General features: G+C 43.5%; 1 protein-coding gene across 3 annotated transcripts in view; it reads right to left on the bottom strand.

The window, feature by feature from the left end:
- The window catches only part of usp54b (ubiquitin specific peptidase 54b), a 68,038-nt gene that overhangs the window by 10,738 nt on the left and 35,789 nt on the right, over positions 1-21,511 (bottom strand). For all 3 annotated transcript variants that reach the window (XR_002595530.2, XM_022189861.2, XM_022189862.2), the window contains 11 exons: positions 21,322-21,404; positions 19,629-19,734; positions 14,834-14,980; positions 9,297-9,446; positions 8,479-8,677; positions 8,068-8,250; positions 7,504-7,723; positions 5,805-6,191; positions 5,420-5,553; positions 5,179-5,337; positions 289-436 (listed from right to left, as the gene is read on the bottom strand). Coding sequence is in view for 2 of the 3 variants with exons in the window: in XM_022189861.2 (XP_022045553.2) it covers positions 289-436; positions 5,179-5,337; positions 5,420-5,553; positions 5,805-6,191; positions 7,504-7,723; positions 8,068-8,250; positions 8,479-8,677; positions 9,297-9,446; positions 14,834-14,980; positions 19,629-19,734; positions 21,322-21,404 (1,916 nt within the window). In the remaining variant the exon portion in view is untranslated. The remainder of the gene's footprint in view (positions 1-288; positions 437-5,178; positions 5,338-5,419; positions 5,554-5,804; positions 6,192-7,503; positions 7,724-8,067; positions 8,251-8,478; positions 8,678-9,296; positions 9,447-14,833; positions 14,981-19,628; positions 19,735-21,321; positions 21,405-21,511) is intronic.

Below are 21,511 nucleotides of genomic sequence, written 5' to 3'. Positions count from 1 at the left end.
CACAGCAGGATGTGAAGAGTGCAGTGCTAGGAGGGGAGGGAGAGGTTACAAAAAAAAACAGGGGGGTTCTGGGAGTTTGGCCAGCCAGAGCTGAAGACACACACATGAGGGTGCTGAGGCGTTTTAAGACAGCCAGCACCCAGAGGACACACACAAGGAGTCCTGAGGTGGGTTTGAGGACGGCTCGAGCTGAGGACACACACCAAGTGGGGGAGGAGGGGGTGAAGGGAGGAGGTGGTTTTGAGACAGGCACCGCTGTGGACACACACAGGGGGACAGTGGTGGTACCTGCGAGGCCCCTGTGGGCGGGTGCTTCCTGTCTCCCGTTCCATTTCTTGTTCCTGCCTGCGTTTGATTGGGCCCCCAGTGCTCCTCATGCACGCAGCTACAGCCAATCCGCTATGAGCGTTAGCCTCATGCAGGGGTCTGAGCACAGCTGAGGATGTTAACAACAGAGCGGGAGAGAAAAAAGGAGAAAAGACAGAAAAGATATAACGACAGAGTGGCAGCGAGAAAGGGGGGGAGAGTGGAAGAGGAGGGAAAGAATGACAGGAACAGATTAGGACAAAATGTGTTGGGTGAAAGAACAGGTGAGAGAGGAGGAGAAAGAAGAGAAGCAGAGCAGAAGGAATGGTTATGAGGGGGCTGGCATGCATTACGCTCCTCTACTGGAAGTCAATGTGTCGGTATTTTACACATGGATATATAGAGTTGCAAAGTGGGACGATTAGTTTTGGACGTCCTTTCCGCTATCTGCCTCAACTAACTTCAAAGAACTGGTTAAATCAGTGCAAAATATAGCCAAGATACAAGAGCGTGAACATCAAACGCACTAGAGACATCTCCTCAGGTGTATTTTTTTGGTGAGAAGCAACTAATTATCGAGCTTAAAATGTCTGAACTGTCTATTGTGCTTTGTAGAAACCTGATGAAACGCTTTCAATCGGTTGATGTCCAGAATCTGGCTCATTTTAGATGAATTTAGCATCTGTGGTGCAGTATGCTGTTTCCAATTACAGCTACGGATCTGCTGGGCATCATAACCTTTCCTTCAGTATCAAACTGGCAGAAAAAGAATGATTCCTCAGGAACAAACTGAATCCTGAAATGAGACTGCATTTTGATGCATTCACGAATGAAAAGTTTAAGGTCATCAGTGAAAAAACGAACCCTTGATCAGTTTAATGCACTCAGGCGCCCTAATATTACTACACTGGAGACACTGCTGAGTCAGAGTTTGTGGCTTTTCTTTTCTTAAGCTACTCTTACTGTATATTTAACTTTTCACCAATATCCTGTGTTGTTTACTTTAGATATCATTACAAAAAAACTCAAGATTTTCTACCGTATCTTCCCACTTCACAACTCTATTGTCAATGCATCAGTATGAATAGAAACCGGGACTGTAGTTAGTAAGTAAAGAAGTCAACATTAGATAGATGAGGAGCAAAACTGAGGCTACGTTCATGAAGCCACAGACACTAGACTGGGGGGGAAAAAAGTCAAAAGATTTCCTTCAGACAAAGCTTTCTTTAGTGCGTAGCCTTGTGAACGCACCCTGAATGGTGTTAGTTGGTTATAAAAAGATGCATTAGAGACAACAAAAGAGCAGCCATCCCCCGTCTTGGCGCGACTTTACACACTTTTGATTGATAGAAGCGGAATAAAGGGGAGGCTGATGGCGGCTCTGTTGTTGTTGTTGGCTGTAACGTCCTCTAAAAACACCGAGGCAGATTGTTCGGAGTCCGCCTGAATCCATCGATATGGATGTGGGAACCTAAATTCTGTTACATAATCGCACTGATAGTGATGCCATCTGTTCGTTCACAAGTCGTCCTTTCACTTCATCAAGGTTGAGTGTGCTCACGGGGGTGTGTGTGTGTGTGTCAGGTACATGAGGCTGAACACACCAAAGCACACACAGTAGGACAGACAGGACATGACATAATAATCCCTGATATGGATTTAGTTGGTGCTGAGATGGAGGGGAAAACCTGCACACCTGCAGTTTGTACAAAACTCACTCACACAGACACAGATTTTCTAACAGAGAAATCCAATTTTTGGATGCATGAACCAAAAAATCATGAAAACACACACCCAAACAGTCACACAGAAATATTTTGGGAACACAGTGGAGCTGTATTTAGAGCCAATTACGTCAAATCTGAAGTAATTTAGGCCGAGTCCAATCATGAGTGGGCAAGTCAGGATGCAACACTTTTATCTAAAATGACTCAACGTGTGAAGATAATTCTTTTGATTAGATTTAAAGATGTTTGCAGTGGAGCTGAGATTGTCCAAGCATGAGTAATTCAATAGTGTGAGTGTCTATACAAGTGCTGGTTGGAAATATAAAACAATATTTTGTGCGTATGTCCAAAGTAAGTCAAGAGCATTGTGATTTAGCACTGAAAACCAATGAAGTTAGGCAGATTAAACAAGCTATCTTAGGGGCTCTGAGAGGCTGTACAGGAGGCAGAAATCTAGGAAAATGCAAAAAGGGGCCAGAATTTCAAACTACAGCCTTATTCCTGCTGCTCTTCCTTCCAATCAGATGAGCATGGGCTTCAAAATGTGCAAAAATAGTTGAGCTGAGAGTCAATTTTCAGTCGTGGCTTCAAACCCTGCTCTCCTGAGTGAAACTCTTCTGTTCATGCCCTTGAGCCACCTCGTCCAACGCTTCCCACTGTGGACTTTGTAGCTCTCTGCACTCCCTCACCTGATCTGGGTGAAAAGCCCTGTGTTTGGCTGAAATCTCCAGTCAGATCTTTAAATCGAAGCCAAGAAAAGGTGCAGGAAGTCTAGTTTCCTCATAAACCACTTGAATTACAAAATGCTGAAAGGTTAGTAAAACCTACCTCAGCTTTAAGTTGAGGTAAATGTTAATTTTGAGTGTGAACATGCTTAGACTGCGACCACAGAGAACAGGGTTCATCCTCTGGGGGTCATGAAAGGTCAATCCACTGGAAAGCTATTGGGATATTTCAGTCAGGATCAAAATGGTGGACTGACAAACCAACAAAATCGTCCATAGAGCTGTACTGCTAGGCTAGCTTTTTTGACCCTCATATGATTTCGGCTCCAAAAACACAGAATTCTACACTTTTAATGAAGCAATCGATCCTTATAAAAGCCTTTCCAAGTCCATGTCCTCAGTTTGTTCTAAAAATTTGAAGTCTTTAGTCCAAAATTAGATGACACAAAGGATGTCGTTTGATTTTTCCACGGTTCCTCCAGAGCCACAGAAGAAATGATGAAAACTCTTGTCACAGATCGTGTTGTAATCCTGACTGGCTTCACATAAACTGACTTTGGCCTCTATAATTAGTGCAGCTCCTGTCAAAGCATGACTTCAAGTCTCAGGTCTCAAGCTCTGAAACACACAATCTCACGCTCGCATGAGGAAACACTGCACGCACAGGTACATACATGATAATCAGCTGTACATGTATGTATATAGTGTATATGTGGGATTTTATATTCATATGTAGATAGATATAAACACACAAATACCAAATGAAAAAAAAAAACAACTGAAAAAAACACACATCATATTTTTCTGTCAAACAAAGACACACATTGTGAACTCTCTCAACAAGGTCTATGATTTTAAACAGAAATCGCCCAAATTTCCCACTATGCTGGTCAGTAAACGTCTCACAGGAGTTTCCACGTTTGTTAAACAAAAAAAAAAAAACACAAATCTGACGGGGATTTGGTCTTTGCTTTTGTTCAGCTACACTGAACACAGCTGGAACTGTTAAATACACGCACACTCATACTCGCAAACACACTGACATAAAACACACTGAACGAACTGACAAAGAAAAAAAAATACCAACGGAGAGAGACAGATGGAGAGACAGACCAACAGATGGGAACGAGGACGAAGACGAGGTCAGACGAGAAGCACGGACACACAAGTCACTGTGACTGCTAAACTCCACAACAGGTGATAATGTGACCTTAAAGCTGCACCAGGCAGGACTTCAGCACGAAAACACAAAACGCTGGAGCATAAATTATCCTCAAAGTGTCAAACATTCCCATATGTTTTGTGCTTTAGAATTGAGACTGAAATCTAAATTTGTAATAAGTGGAGGATGGTTCTTTGTTAACTTGCTTTCTGAACACAAAGTCGGTGCAGCTTTAAATGCAGTTGTCTTTTGACCTTCTTCTTAAAAGGGTCAAATCACACAAAATTACAGTCATGGCATATTTTCTCATTTATCAATAGTACTATGCGCCAAGATGTGTGAACAGTTTTCACTGGAAAATTCTGTTGTATTAGTGCGGAGACAATCATTTCAGAGACAGATACCTTAACCCTCTGAGATCCAAAGTGGCATGTTCTCTTAAAAAAAAACAAAAACAAAATATCATTTATCAGAGCCAAAAAAACAGAAAAAATCTGTTAATTATCAATTTCCCAAAAGTCCTTGAACTATTCATCTGTGATGCATCGTTCTGTGTGGGAAATTAAATCAAAATCACTTTGTTTTTTATGACGAATTTAAAAATGTGCCAAAAATAAGACATTTGCTCTATTTAGATTCTGTAAAAAAAAAAAAAAAAAAAACAGCATTCCTCGGCACAACCATGAAGCTATTGGTGATTCAACTGCAACCAACAGTCATGTGACAAAAATTCTAAAAAAAATTTACTGAAAGGCAAGCAGTGTTTACACAATGCAGGCAGGTATGTATGGAAACAGATTAAATATGTAAGTGGAGAAATATATTTAGTTTGTAGAGTAAAAATGGTAATGGTACTGATATCAGATTATCACATTTTGTATTACAAATGATCACAAATAAGAAGATAATCTACTTTCTTGTGTTTTTTTTAAATTATTTAGGACATTTTAACTAGCTGTGGTTGTGCTGTTTCCATAGAGCTCCAGGATTTTATAGAATAAATGAGCCAACAGTTAATAAAAATGTGGCAGGAGCTTAAAATCGCCCTGAAAATGCCTGAATCTCAGAGGGTTAAAGCTTCAAACATGCACAAATAAAACCAAAACTACAGTCTGCTAGAGGTAAGTGAGAAAATATGTTTTCTGTTCAGCTCTTTAACTCGCTGCTCTCCTGTAAAAACATCTAAATTCCCACATTTTCTCCATCGCTACCCACTTCTGCAATCCGGTTTTGGTTTTCATGCCTGTTTCATCCATACCCTGGTGTTGGAGCTGGTCCAGGTCCATGAATTTGCTGGGTTTGGGGTTGAATCCCATGGCCGCCTCGCGCTCCGCCTCCTTCCTCTTCTGCTGCTCCTGCTGGCGGGCTCTCCTCGCCACCTCCTCCTGCAGCTCGTCCAGCTCACTGCGTCCTGAGCCTGGAAACAAGAAAAGATTGGAAAATTAAATCATCAATCAAACCGTACACAAGCTACAGTGGATGCATTCACGCGTGCACACCTGTGTTGGTGCCGCCGCCGCCGCCCCAGCTGGGTGAAGGCAGCTCCTGCAGGATGGCACTGCTGCTCTTTGACTTGGGCACCGAACGCCATGAAGGTCCTGACATCAGCACCCGTTTCTGTTGCCCAACCTCCCTGTGAAGAAGGACAACAAACGGAGAGACAAGCAGGGGAAGAAGAAGATGAAAATGAGACAGAGGAGAAGAAACACTGAGAACGCAGACGGACGTTTGCCGTTATGAAACATTGCTTTCGGATCATTTGTTCTCGTTCACATTTCATGCTGACAAAGTGAAACGGAACAGCAAAACAAAAAGTGACCGAGACGTGATGAACGACGGACGACGAGGCCGAGAGACAGTAATGGTTATTTGTGAGTTTCCTACCTGTCGGGGCTGCTGCTGTTCCTCTCACTGCTCTCGTAGCCACTCTCCATCCTCTGGATCAGACGTGGCTGGTGCTCCACCCCTCTCAGAGGTGGAGGGGCAGGGGGACCCATCGTCCGCCCGCCGCCGCCCAGAGACCTGGGCTGCCCGACCAGCCCAAACCCCGCCTCCAACTCCCCGACCTCCCTCCCTTCCGCCTCTTGCAGCCCCGGCTGTGGTGGAGCAGGTCCCGCCGAGGGGAGAGAGTCCTGGGGCTCCGGGGGGAGAGGGGGGCCGGGTAGCGTGCTGTAGCCCAGAGAGGAGCCCTTCTGTCGGGTGAAGATGCTGTCAATGTTCAGGGCCTCTCTCCTGGGCCTCCAGGTCGGCCTGTAGCGGCCTCCAGAAGAACTGGAGAGGAAGAGAGGAGGATGTCACTCTGGACGCGTCTGTGGGCTGCTGTGTGTTTGAAAAAATACTCAAAAGGTGTAAGTAAAACCTTCTTTAAAGAAAGTAGAGCAACTAATTTTAGAAAGTGTTCAAAAAAGTAAAAACACGACAGCTGAAGTACAGTTCAGTCAGGAGGTTTTAACCATTTACTGCAATGGTGACTCATACTTGTGGTGATGTGATGCTACAGAACCAGACATAACATTAGACAGAAAAATCATAACCTAGTGATAAACTAGCGAGGTTGAACTGTAGAAGGATAGTGAATTCTTTACTACTACTCTTTTATAATGTGGTTGTGTTCATCTATTATAAGACAATAAACGAATATGTGACTATAAAATGACCACCTGAGCCTCCATGACGCATTATCCTGTTTGTTATTAGCTGTTCTCAGTTCCTATGCTTTTATTTTAGCTTTATTTATAACCTGCAGCACGACCAGACACTTCTGTGCAAATACAAATTGAGTAAGTAAATTGTCATTTTACTGAAGGTATAAACTACGATGCAGTTTCCACACACATCCAGTCGTGCCACTTCTCCACTGTATTTCAGATGAAACTACAGTTATTTGACTTGCAATAACTAGTTACTATTCAGAATAAGACATTGCATTAAAAGTATATGAGCTCATAAACTACACTGTTAAAACCTTGTGACTCCTGAAAAATTAAGTTTCTTCTGGTTGGACTTTCGGACACTTTCAGTTCCACCAAAGACACGTCTCCCCTCCACAGCTCTAAAGGGTTCACGTTCCGGTTCGTAAGAGGTTAAATTATCCAATATTTCACCAAAAAAAGCCTCTCGTTCTCCAGTCATTAGTCATCTCTGCAGCCCTCCCACAGATTTGTCTTGTGACTCCTGGGAGCCAAACTGTATATAAAGTAGGTAAACTATCAACTTTAACCAGCTGAAGTTATAAAATCACCTGCATTAAAAATCTAATAACATCAGGTACAAAATAATGAATCAGAGGGGTCATTTTACTGCAGAACGTTACAGATATGGTCAGATTTAGTAGCTGAATTAAGTAGGATTTTAAGTACAAGGCTTTTACTGATAATTGGACATTTTTGCATTAAAGTAAATGATCCAAATACCTCAGGCTGCTAGGTAGCTTAGACTACAGTAGATAGAGAGTCTAAACACTGTGCATAAGACTGCAGAAAAGTGCTGGTCAAATAATTATCTTCATTATTAATTCATAGCACTTGTGTACATGTTCCAAATGTTGGATGTTTGGAGCTGCTGTGTTCCGCTGGTGCAGTACCTGGACTTGCTCTCACTGCTGGTGCTCTCATCCTCCCAGTGGGGCCCCCCAGCCCCGCCCTCACAGCCCCCGACTCCTGACGAAGAGGAGGAAGACAGGGGCCGAGAGGAGGAGGAAGAGGAGGTGAGAGGCCTGCGGGAGGAGAGGAGGAAGACGGCCGTCTCCTTGTACTCCTGCAGGGGGGGAGAGGGAGGCCGGGGAGGACCCTCCACTGCTGACTCTGAACGTGGGAGAAAAGGGAGGGCAACGGAAGGGAGAGCAAAATCCAATAACATTTTTATTTATCCCACGGGGAGCAATTATGTAGGCAGCAGTGTGAAAAAAAACAGCGAGGATAACCACTAACGAGGCACATAACCTGAAGAGTCGGCAGTGATGAAGCACGGCGGCTCAGAACTCCACTGAAACTTGAAAACTGACCTCTGTTTGCTCTTAATTGTAACGCCAACAAGTATCACAGTTTAGTGCTTTCTCTGGAGTCGCAGTCACTTGAGTATTTGCCGTCGTTTCGAACCATTTCAAGGCACTTTGTGAGTAACTTCGCCTCCGGACTCGCGGTCTTACCTCCAGCGTCGGCCCCGAGCGGCGGTGTGCCGATGTCGTAGTTGCAGACCACCGTGGTCTGGGACTCGCTGGAGAGGTGGCTGCCGGTCGACTGGTGGAGGGACCGGCCGCGAGAAGCGCGGTGACTCGAGCTGTCCGTTGAGGAGTCGGTGCGAGTGTCGCTGGATATGGATGGCTCCCGACCTGAAAGACACAAAGAGATGACCTTTTTGGTAATCCGGCAGCTGCGTGCGCCTACAGTCAAAAGCAGGAACAATAAGTTGAGGCTCTGCAGGACACAGAAGCAGAAGTTGGATTACAGGGTTGAAGGTCAGAGCTTTAAAGCCGTAACCTTGCGCGGCTCCTGGATGATAAAGACACAGTAATCTGATCTGATCTGATCTGTAGCAGAGAGTATCATGTTTGCTGTACCGGAGTCTTCGCTGTCGTAACCAGCCTTGCTGCTGCTGCTGCAGTGCTGGAGCTCGAGCTGCGGGTTGGAGCTGGTACAGGGGTTGGGGCTCTCCTGCAGTATCACCGGTGTCCCACGGGGGTCAGCGTAGAGCAGCAGCAGGGGCTGATAGTGGCCTTTGATACAGCGAGACACTACGTCCTTCCACTTTGGGCCGATCTGGAGGTGCAGTGGGGGAACACACACACACACACACACACACACACACACACACACACACACACACACACACACACACACACACACACACACACACACACACACACACACACACACACACACACACACACACACACATTAACACACATACAGACACACAGACAGGGAAAGTAAATCTATCCGTTTTAAGATATAACATTACGCATATTCCACCAAAAGCAGAAGGTCAAATACACTTTGTGCTGCTGTGTGCCCTTATTGATATCATATTATCACACTTTGTCATTAGCTCAATAATCTAATATGACCTAGAGTGTGAAGTGTGACTAATAGAAGAGTCAAGGACATGTAGATTCACATTATGTCCACAGAATCCACACAATTCATGCTCGAGTCACATATACAGGACCGAAGATTCATACAGAGATTAAGCCTCAAGCACATAATCAATCTGAAGCCGCCTCTACTGCAAAAAGACCTGACCGTGCAGCACTTCAACTAACACACAGCGCTGTTCTGCTCGGCGCTGCTCTCTCACAGGCACCGGTGAAGATGCAGCAGATGCCGTGCGGCGCATCTTCCTCATGCTGCCGCATGCCGACGCCGAACTGTGTCTCACCTCTTTGACGTGGGCGTCGTCGAAGTACATCCACTTGCGTATCTTGGTCTGGAAGAAGAAGGTGGAGTAGTGCTTGCCGTAGTAGCACACCATGCCCACCAAGTAGAGCTCCGCCTGGCGAGCCCTCTCCTCTGTCACACGGTAGAACAACTACAGAGGGAGAGAGAGAGAGAGAGAGAGGGAGAAAAGAGGGGAGGGAGGGGGAGGAGACAGGAAGGGAGGAGGTGGGGGACATGCAGGGGGAGAGATGTGCAGTAGAGACAGAGGAGTTAATGTGGATACAGGCTCATTTTTTGCTCACCTAGTGGATACGGAGTATGCAGCAATCCTTCACAAACTCCTCACTTTGCTCTGCCGGTGGAGTGCAAACAGACTGTACAGTTGCTGCATCCACACTGCAGCTCCTCATGCAGAAATTATGCACAGATCTCACATTGATGTCTCAGTAAGGTCACCTGCTGCAGAAAGTACAGCAGCTACCTCGACATGCACAGAAACACGCCATTTATGTGGTAGAATCTAAGCATAGTGCTGCTATAAACACACGAATGGTTCAACACAGTAAAGATGACAAATAAAGCTTCCACATCCCAAGGTGACATCTTCTAGTCCAAAATTTAAAAAGTATTCAATTTACAAGTGAATATTTCAGGGAATTTACAGTGAAACTAATCTATTTGTTGCAACAGACTAATTGCTTGGGTGCTACATTTATCTAATCTGAGACGAGCATAAGCAGAAAACAAGGTAAAAAGTAGCAGAGAAGGTATACGGGAGGCAGATGGATTCTCTTTAAACGGCTAAACAGAAGCAGAAGATTCAATAGATTACGCCTCAGATTTGTATCTAACAGCCAGTTTCATCCCACAAGAGCGGGATGAAAACAAGAGACACGGCAGCAGGCGGAGACAGAAGATTGAAGATGGGAGATGGAAGAGGGAGAAAACTTGAGTCACTATAACACATATTCATATTCGCTGATCCATTATTCATGGATATCACTTCAGAATGCTGCTGGAGACGTTACAGTGGCATTAAAATGCATCAGCATTACTCAGTTATGACACGGAATACCAGGGGTCGGACACGTGTGTGTGTGTGTGTGTGTGTGTGTGTGTGTGTGTGCGTGTGCGTGCGCGTGCGCGCGCGTGCGTGCGTGTGCGTGCGTGCGTGCGTGCGTGCGTGCGTGCGTGCGTGTGTGTGTGTGTGGGGCGTGTTAAAGCTGCAGCAGCAGATGAATGACGAACGTCCTGAGCTCTATTTGAAACAAATGGAACTCGGGGTGTCGTGTGTGGCTGTAATTTGTTGTTTTTCAGACCGAGCATGCACATACACTGAAAAAACTCAAAATCTTACCAAGCCTAATTGTCTTATTTTTAGTCAAAATGTCTCATCCCACTAGCCTAGCTGCGTTAGACAACCCACGGCAACGAATTTAATTCTCTGCCAGGGTGGGTCTAGTTACCCTCGGTAAGCCTCGAGGCTGGATTCTCCTAAAACTGGCCGGACAAATCACCATGAAGTGTAGAGTCAGAAGGCGGGCGTAACTAAGTGATGACAGAGGCGCGATGATTCTGACAGAAACAACTGGAAACAACTAGCCTAGCCGCGCTAGACAACCCACGGCAACGAATTTAATTCTCTGCCAGGGTCGACAACAAAAACGACAACAGTCGTTGAGCTCCATTAGCACCGACTCTGAATAATCTTTCTGTTAACATGTCTGTAATATACTTGAGCTTCACCCATTGACTGTATAAATAAGGCTTCACCGAACATCCTCTGATTTCCGGCGCTCTAGGAACTACGTCAGCCTATTCGTTGCGCTGATTGGTTATATAAATTGCTGCAGAGTGATTTGAAAGACAACCTTTTAGCCCGCCTCCCTCCCTGTCGAGAGTTCCTAGACCCTTGCATCTTCAGACGCAAGGGTCGCCAGGGTCTAGTGCAGCTAGGCTATCATCCCACTTGATTTAAGACAAATTCACTTAACAAATGACATTTCAGTAAGATGGAGGGACTTGTTTAAAGACAATGCATCATAAATATCTTAAGTCAAACAATCTTGAATTTGTCTTGTTTTAACCCTCGTGTTATCTTGAAAACGTGGAAAAAAAATTCACAGTGAAACACCTGAGGTCCACATTTTCAACATTTTTGGGAAATTTTTGAAAAATTTTTGATGGAAAAAAAGAAATGTTAAACAGAAAAAAATCAACCAAAATCCAGCAAATTTCACTGGATTTCGGTTGATTTTTTTTCCTGAATGTTCTTAAAGAAAACAGAAGTTTTACTGATATATATATATGTAATCACTTTAGATATTTTTAGGATTTTTTTGGAAGATTTTTATTCATTTTTTGAAAATATTTACAATTTTGATATTTTTTTTATTTTTATTTCTTGCCAAATTTGTGGATTTTTTTTTAAATAAACCTTTTTCTTCCTGAAGGTTTTGCAAATTTTTTTTTAGTGGTGCCACAAATGAGGACAACAGGAGGGTTAAGACACCTAAGCTTGACAATCCTGGTAAAATACAGCTTAAAATAAGTTTTCCCAGCTAATTTTAAGATCTCAGTATTCTAAACATCATATCTTATTTCAAGCAATCTTACCAAGCCATTTTTCACTTGTTCTGTTGGCAGATTTTTTTTCACTTATTTCAAGGTAAAAGTTCCTTGAATTAAGTTCTTTTCCCTTGTTTTAAGAGGGGCATTTTTCCAGTCTATTTGTATTTTGTGATTGTGTGTACTACCGTGTACGTACACACACACAATACACCACTATATGAACACGATTCTGGGTGTCACGATGCTGTACTTTCAGCTCAGGAGGCTACATTTCTGGTGTTTCTTGTTTGCTAGCAGTTGAACAGAGGTGAACAGTTCAGTCTGGGACTAAGGAATTTTATTTTTGAGGTGGACTAATCATCTGAAGATGCAGCAACCCGTTACAGTCACTATTTTAACACTCTGGATCCAGAATATTTTCCAGCTGCTCTCATTTTTAATGAAATGATGGCATTTCTAAGAAGGCAAACTTGGAAATGACATGGCTGGCTGAGTCAAGAAGCTGCCTTGCCTTCAAATAGAATTTGGTAAGTATTTATGAGAAGAACAGCCCACATATTCCTGGAATATTTTACATTTACAAGCCCACTTTTCATCTACCCTCACCCATTTTTTTTTCTGAACACAGCACAGGAATGTAGGAAATGCAAAATCTTTGACTATTCTTAAAAGCAGAACAAGAGATTTTATTGGTCATTCATTAAGTGACCAAAATATATCAAAACTAAGAATTAAAGGCATCAGATCAAAGGTTGACATTTAAAAAAAAAGCACTCAGAAATACTCCACCAGTTTATGTGAAATGGATATCTGCGGGACTCATTTTCCTCCAGCCACAAACACGAACTCAACAGTTGCCAGACATAATGAATAAACTGAAAAAAATGTGGAATTCAGTCTGACCACCAGACTTTCACTTTGAGCATTTGGCTCCTTCTTCCATGAACTACAGCCCTTACCTAAATGAAAACAAGACCAAGAAACCCTGGCTGCACTAGAAACTCTGTCAAGCTGCACCAAGGCAAGATAGTGCTCAGATATGTTAGTATGCTTATGGTTGCATGCACAAAGAGCACCATTTTCCAATTAGCTTTGAGCACATATGAGATTTGCAATTATTGGGCTGTAATCTTTATGTTTCTACCTGCAGAGTGGAACATTTGTCTCCACCTTCTGGCAAAGATGGTTATTACACAAACACTGTTGAAACCAGGCTTATGACATATGCCTTTGTAATCCTGGTTTCTTTTTTTGACATAGAGCATCAGGAACTTTTCTAGAAGTTTATACTTCTAGTAGCTGTAGCTTATTCCACTTCTGTCACTACAATTGCTCCCGTCTTTAGCAAACCAGTCACTGGTGTTTGCCACAGAAACCCGATTTAAACCTCTTGTATACTGCACAATCCACAGAGACATAACACCGATCAGCCACAGCATTATGACCACTGACAGGTGAGATGAACAACATGGAACACATTGGCACTATGTGGTGTTCTGCTGGAAAATCTTGGATTTTGGCATCCATGTTAATGAGACTTTGACAATCAAATAAACGTCCAACAGCAAGCACACTCCTTCATGGCAATCCTAAACGTCACTGGTCTCCCCCCACAGGAAAATGCACCCCATCACGTTGCAAAAGCATCAAACAATCAGGAACATCTTGGGGAACATGACCAACCTAGATGTTGATTTGACCTCCAAACTTCCTCGATCCCATTCTGATCAAACATCAACAGGATAAAGTGGAGCAAGTTTGATTCACAGAAGCTCCATTGCACAACCAAGAGCACCCAAAGGATCCACTGCCAACGCACCCTCAGGACACCCTGAGTGGTCCTCTTGTCCAGGACAAATGGTTCAGAACATTTTTGCCCACATAAGGGGGACCAAGACAATACAGGAGGTCCTCGTTTTATGACGTCCTCGACTTACGCCGTTTTGCCGTTACGTCAGAACTGATTACGAGCCAGTCCTATTTTAACATATGGTGTTTTGTCATTAGGTTGGAACTGGTTCAGTGGAACTAGTTGGCGATTGGAGCGGACGAATATGTCATCAAGGGCGAGTGGAGCTGATGAATGCAGCACAATAAGACGACTTTGTTTACATTTGCCGCCACATTGGATTATGCTACATTCACTAACTTCATTGTGGCTCCAAAGTGCAAGGCAGACTTTCTGCATACATTTCGCCGGTATTTTCCTACCAAAATGCGCTTCAGGTTGAACTAATGACAATTTTCATTACTGTAGTTGTACAAATATGTAAACTGATCGATATCGTGATGCACGTAACGGCTTTGTTTACATTTTCGCGGAGTTACGGTGAAAATCGACTCATGTCACACCATAGGAATGGAACTCCGACATAAGTCCAGGTCTCCTTATGTTAGACAGGTGGTCATAATGTTATGCCTGATCGTTGTACCTTCCACTAATAATCAGCACTGTGTGGACTCATTTGGTTTGAATGTAACGGACATTCGTATATAGTGTGAAAATCCCACACTCCAGCTTTAAATAAGGTAAAAAGGAAATTGCCCTGTTGGTGGTAACACAGAAAATATCAGGGGATCTTCAGAATCATTGGTCTTGTTCTCTAAATCATGAATGTCTGTAGGAAATTTCACAGCAATCCAACTGCTATTTGTTGAAATATCTAAATCCGCTGCATGACTTGACACTGTCATCCCAAGAACGATGCTTTAAGAATCATAATCGTCACCATAAATGTAACGATCCATTCCTGCCCCTTTTTCTATAACATTTTCTACTCTTACAACCTCAAATTTACAGTGACAGCGAGCAGCCCCTCCGGCTCCTCTGCACACAAATTTAGAGCAACGCGTGTGTGGATTAATGTCAGTTCGGGCACACTGTATGTTCTCGGCTGCTCACGTCGGCACGCAGAAGTTAATGCGTGGCCATGTGTGTATAATGCGCATAATGTGTGATTTCCTTACATCTCCCAGTCGCAGGCAGGTTCCCAGGCTGTGGATGACGTCCTCCGCTAGGTCAGAGTGGTCCGAGTCCCACACCAGGCCGATGGACACGATCTCTGGCGAGTTCATCAGCACCCGGCGGATACGCAGCACCTCCCCACAGTTGCTCTGTGACGAGGAAAGGGAGGGACCGGCTTTATTTATCATCGGTTGTGAGACACGTCAGTAAAGACCAGACGGAGAGCTCACACTATAATGATTTTGAAGTCTCAGCACCGGTTACCTGTCTCTTTAAGATCCTTCTATTAGTTTATAAAGCTCTTAATGGTTTTTGTATTTATGTAATTTGCTCGTGTCGTGAATTCTGAAGGTTTTTGGTCGTGGCTTTTTAGTTAAATCTAAAAGCCAGAACAAAAACATACAGTGAGGCCGCGAGCTGCCGTCCAGAATATTTTTCAAAAGCTAACTCAAGGCCTGCTTTTTTAGTCAGGCTTTTGCTTGATTTGATAGATTTTATTTATTCATTACTCTTCTAAGAATTAATTTTATCTCTATTTGCTCATCTATTTACACATTTCAATCTATTTTTATCACTTTTAATTCAGTTTTAATCCTTTTTTTCTATCCTTCTATTCTTTTCTAGACATTCTACTTCATGTTATTTATTTATTTAACTTATTTTATCTAATTGTAGTTCTTGTCATCTCGTGCTATTTCCTCATTGCATGTGCTACGTAGGATGGTGTTTTCTCAGTTCATTTTTAGAGTCCTGCATTGATAACTTGAATGTGGGGGTTGTTTTCACTGATTTTTTTCATTTTTCTTTCTTATTATCAATTAAGTCCCATGTGTTGCGTTGCATTTGTATAAAAAAGTGCTTATACAGAGTCTGAAAAGCACCACTTTATTTAGCGGACACACGAACAGCTGAGCGTTAGTAGGAGAATGAGTGGCAGAGACGTAAAGAAAAGAAAAGAGATGATGAAAGGACGGTAAGGGAGAACGACAGAGGAAGAAGTGCTGTGCTGAGTTGTATTTGTCCCTTGGGCCTTCTGTTGAGTTCAGAACCGTGTGTTCTGAATCCTTCCTTTGAGTCATGACCCACCGCAGAGCCGCCGCGCACACACACACACACACACACACACACACACACACACACACACACGGAAGCCTACGCACATGCACGCACACACACACGCAGTGCTGGCAGAGCGGGCCTCGGAAACAGCCTGAGAACACCCCGGCAACCAGACACTTTGCCAAACACAACACACAGACACACAGACACACACACACACACACACACACACACACACACACACACACACACACACACACACACACACACATACACACACACACACACACAGAGCTCTCCCTTTGTGGGCGGCGGGCCGTCTTGCACTGGCACCAGAGATGGCAGGAAGGTATTTTGCCAGAGTCTCTGCTTCTCAATTCTCAGAAAAAGGGACACAAACACACGGCGAGCGGAGCAGCAGCCAAACAGCACACAGCTCTGTTTGCTCAGGACAAATGGACGGGACACACAAGCCTCGGTTCGGCCCTCTGCGCCGTCTCACTGCCGCCTGACAACATCATTCATCAAACGACTGTACAAACAGATTCGCTCGGCTTCATAATACAGCATTGATCGGTGCATCTCACAGTTTCACATGCAAAGACGTTTTTTTTTTTCCCCCCTTCCTTTCTCCTGTTTTTTCTTTTCTCCGCCTGCTGTGGCGATGCAGACCTTTTCGGTGAGTTATATAATAGGGCTGCTGGTCAAATGATACCGTAGGTTTTGCAGATTTGCTGATTGTGGCGTTCTTCACAGCAAAATGAAACAACTTCAGTAAAATGTCGGTGCTTATACTTCCTGATAAGTCACAGGGTGCTAAAATACAAAGATAATCATGTTTTGATCAATCCTGAAGCTAAAGACAGAAGAAAGTTGGATTTTATTCTAGTTTTAGCCATTTTTTTCTATCACAAAGGCTAGAAAAGAAGTCAAATGAGGGAAAAAACATGAGACGACAAATTATGCACAATATTTTGTTACACTAATAAATCACAAAAATAAAACCCACAGGCTGGTTTAACCAAACAAATCTGCATGTGCTGTTGTCATGGTCACAGTGTCACATTTCACAAATAATCGCTGCTCACAAATTCTGTGAGGCGTTCACGGGTCAAGCGCAATTTTGAGCGACTTGTTTGTTGTTTTTGCATTTGAAAGTGAAATGTCCTACTTTCTTCCACCTGAATAACTTGTTTTTTTGCAGACTTGTGACCGTGAAGCGCTGCAGCATATGAAACTATCCAACAGCATGAAAAGAAGTTCAGATCAGCTCCGCCTCAAACAGCTGTGACATTAAAAGACGGCCGATTGTTTTGCACTTCTGCTTGGATCACCTCAAAAGTTTGAACTCTCTGAACCCCAAACAGCTTCTGGGCTTTTTTTAAAAATCACTATTGGCTCATTTTTCACTGCAATATTAAGTCCTGCACCTCTATTGAAACAGCACAACCATGACTTGATGGATTTCTTGCAGTATGATAAAGCATAAAGCCCTAAATCATGAAGAAATGCATTTGTTTGATTATCTATAATAGAAAAAAAATAAACTTTGACTCAATGTGAGAAACATCTTTACAAGTACACACTTCTAATTTTATGACTTCCCTTTTAAATGTGTTTACATACAAATACATGAAAACACAGCCTGCAGTTCAACCCAGCTGTGCCAAAAAATCCCAAAACTATTCTCATGTGACTGATGTTAACGGCTTCTCAGTTCTCACTGCGGAGTTTTTTTAAGAATCCGGTGCAAATGAGTTTGATGAAATATCATGATTTTAATCTTGATCTTGGTTAATTTTGACAACCTAATGATTGTCTGTTTTGTTTTTTTTTGCATTTTCTGTCTCTGATTCTGGTGATTTATTCACCGATTGATGAATTTATTTTATGATCAACATGTCATTCAAACATGTGTTAACTTTTGAGTTCTGAGAGTTAATCTAAGAGCTCATTTTTTTCATCCCAAACCAGTGTAGGGTTATGTGGAACTCTGGACAGGTGTGGACAAGCCAACGGAAAGTTCTGGAATTTTCCAGCTATTTTTGGTGATTTTCCATGTGAAAAGTCCCAGATTTTTTGCCACATGACTGTTGGTCACAGCTGAGTCAGTTATAGCTTCTCAGTTGCATGGAACAGTGCAGAATTTTTAGTTTTTTACAGAATCTGGTTAGATAAAGTGTTGATTTAGATTTTGCTAAAATCTCACAGTGATAATCTTAGATTTGGGTAGTTTCCCTGAAAGGAATGGGACATAACAGATGATTAGTTCAAAGACAGCAGGAAAGTTGTTTGTAGCTCTGATAAATGGTGTGGTTTTAGAATTTTTAAAAAAGATTTCATGCCATTTAAACCTGATAGAGGGCAAACTGTGTGTTGTAACTGAGTCTAATCTAAGAATCTCACCTCTTAAAGAAGCTTAATGGGAAAAGTCTTTTTCAACGGATTTCAGGTAAAGTTTTAACACTCACTTGGTCACATAGTGGGCAAGTGAAAATTCTGCTGTCATGTTTTGAATGACATCAGTCCAGATTATTCGTGCTCCCACTTCAAATCGTGTAAAACATTTTAAGCTAACAATACGGCGAAAAGAGCAGCAGCAGTAGCAGTTCCTGCCTCCATCTAAAGCATACACAGCAGATTTATGGTTTCTTACCTTTTCTGTAATCTATGAGGAGACACGCTTGTTAAATCACTTTATGCTGCACCCTAAATTCACCGTAAGAGTCCGACGAACAAAATGCTTTCAAGCTTTTTCTTGATCCTTTAGTAAAACAGGAGGTGAACGTTCAGGGATTAAAGCAGTAAAACATCTTCGACCGCAGCATCTTCGGGTAATTAAATTCACTTTAGTTTATATCTGAAGGTGTTTCAAACAGGCGCTCCAGAAGTTTGGCGCCAAGCAGACATCTTCACACTGTCCTATCTTCAATCTGGCACCTATTATATCTTCCAGCCGCCTCATGCCCATCTAAATACCATCGCTCTGTTTGAGCAAAGCCCAAGGTGGTATTAACAAAAGATCAGCGCTGCGAGTGATGGAAGATAAACAGAAGGAGGGTTGTGCGTCTCCCGCGGGCCGAAAACACAGCATCGACGTTTGGACGGAGAATAAGGCAGAGAGAGGGGGGCAGCTGCTCGACTCAACCCAGAGAGGAGCCTCTTTGTGCGGACACTTTGGCAGAGAGGGGAAGGTGAGCGGGGGCCAAGCTGGATCTATTGAACAGCAGCACTTTCCCATGCGGCAGTGAAACAACACAAAGCCGCAGAACAAAGGAACCTTCTACACTTCTCTTCGTCTCTTTCTGCAGTATGTTTGTGGCTCGCACTAATAAATACGACATATCGGGTTTCAAACTGACGCTTTTCTTCCCGCGAGAAGATGATGATCAACGCTTGCCTGTAAAGGAGGTCGGCAGAGACGACTGAGAAACTGCTCGGGGTAATAGAAAGTGAAGAGGGAAGTGAAGAAAGGAAGAAAATGCAAATGAGCTGCCGATTATGTAACACCGACCCGCCAGGAAAGCAGAGGGGGGGGGAAAAAAAAAGCAAGAAATGATGAAACTAAAAGGGGCAACAGTTCAAATTATGTTCTCAAAATCTGATTTTCACCCCGGTTTCGGTTTTGATGATTATATTTAGGAGGAAGAAAAACTGAACAGTGAAGGGGACGAGTGCACGCTGAATACTGAATGGTATGAGCCCGTGTGTTGTGTCAAAGTGTGTGTCGGCTCTCACGGGGCAGTTGCGCAGGTCTCCCATGTTGCTGGCGTTGCGGAGCAGCTCTCCGAACATGTCCGGTGTTGGTTTCTCTCTGCACTCCAGCATCCTCACTGCCTGGTTACTGCAGCATGAAAACGCACACACGACAAGAAACACAGGGAGTTAGACACAAAGCTTTACAGAGCAGAGGGAGAAACCTCATGTCGCACGCAAACGTAGCTTCAAACTTCAGCTTCCGATGCTTGCGATGATTAACAGACTGCAGAATTTGAAAGATTTTCGACAAACATTCAGCAAGAAATGAAACAGAGTGCATCTAAGTCATGCAAACATCTACTCTGGCTGTGTCCTGCGGGGTTTTTTTCTCATCTGAATTAATTAAAAAAAAGGAAAATCTAGATTAGCAGAAAGGAATGAATAAAAAACTGTCCGGAAACGTCCTAATCCTGTCTGGTTGATGGTGAACTTTGACATTCCGGAGGTAAAAGTGTTTCTTTATGAGGAGCAACAACAGCATTTCAACATTATTGTTCCTGTGATTAAAGATGCTATAATTAGCATAACTATGTGAAAAAGCGTCACTTGTGGAACAAAACTGACTTTTTTTTGAGACAATCTCCTTCAGCGAGGCTTAAAGCAATGACACTTTGCTACTAAGCTGCGTTCATCCCTTTTAAGTACAATTGTCCTCTGAAGGACAAACTCAAATATACGTTATTATTCTCCGTGAATACAAAATGAATCAGTGTCGGGCTCGCTGCTGTGTTTGGGATTACACGTGCAAAGCATCAGCATTGTTTTTTTCCCTCATCCTACTGAAACATTCCTTCCATCGGCCCGGAATGAACTCCTCTTTGTACTCCGACCTCCGGTTCGCCCTCTGCTCCTCACATGCGAGAGTAAGGAGGCAGAAAACGAGACAAAACAACAACAACACAAGCATTTCCGTCTGAACTGTGCCTGAACCGCACATTTGCTTTGCCTTTTCGCTGCCCTCTGATTATCTTACTCATGTTGACTTTTGCATATTTGGCTACGTAGACGGCAAACAACCCCACTAAAAGGGGTAAAAATAACTTGGCAGCGCTAACCGCCACAAACACAGACTGGTGGCACCTCTATGCCCCCACAAATACCTCGACGTAGAGTGTTTATTTGTGCTCTCACCCCCTCCATTCATGCCTCTATTTCCTCCGCTGTTTTTCATTCCCAAAAAGGCGGATACGGAGGGGTTATATCCTCTTATTTCCTTCTCGCTCGGTCTTTCCGGCCCACTGTTCCACTTATAGATTTATGTCGCCCCCTGGGTCTCCTGAATCAAACACCTGATTGATTACTTCCCCTGTTCCTTATTTCATTGACTGGCTTTTTATGTAACAGCACACACACACTCTTCCCTTCATATGTGTGCAGATTTACCTGTTTCCTAACATCCAGGGGAGACTTTACAGACAATAGCTCACCTGCTCTTGCATATGCATGACCGTCCACGTGCGCGTTCCCGCGTTAAGCGCACGTTCATGTGTGTGATTGTGCTTCAGCGTTCAGCAGGGACCCGTGCAGGGAAGCAGAGAACACGCTGTACCTTCCTTTACTGCCACCCAGCCAGATTTACTGCAGTGTGAGAGTGTGTGTGTGTGTGTGTGTGTGTGTGTGTGTGTGTGAGAGAGTGATGTGTGTGCATGTGTAGGTGTGTGTCCAGTCTTACCAGAGGGATGTAGTGGAGATGTAATGAACCATCTGAATGAAAGGCAGGGGGTCTGATGTGGCTCCACAGCTGTTGCACACACACTGCAAACGGCAAAAAAAGCACCGTGAGATTCATCGCAGGACACCGTGAGCTTTTTTTGTTTTAACGAATGCGCCCAAAAGTGAAGCGTGCCGCATCTCTTTAAGCT

Source organism: Acanthochromis polyacanthus, chromosome 19 (genome assembly GCF_021347895.1).
Source record: "Acanthochromis polyacanthus isolate Apoly-LR-REF ecotype Palm Island chromosome 19, KAUST_Apoly_ChrSc, whole genome shotgun sequence".
Taxonomy (NCBI): domain Eukaryota; kingdom Metazoa; phylum Chordata; class Actinopteri; family Pomacentridae; genus Acanthochromis; species Acanthochromis polyacanthus.
This window is presented reverse-complemented; position numbering and strand designations above follow the sequence as displayed.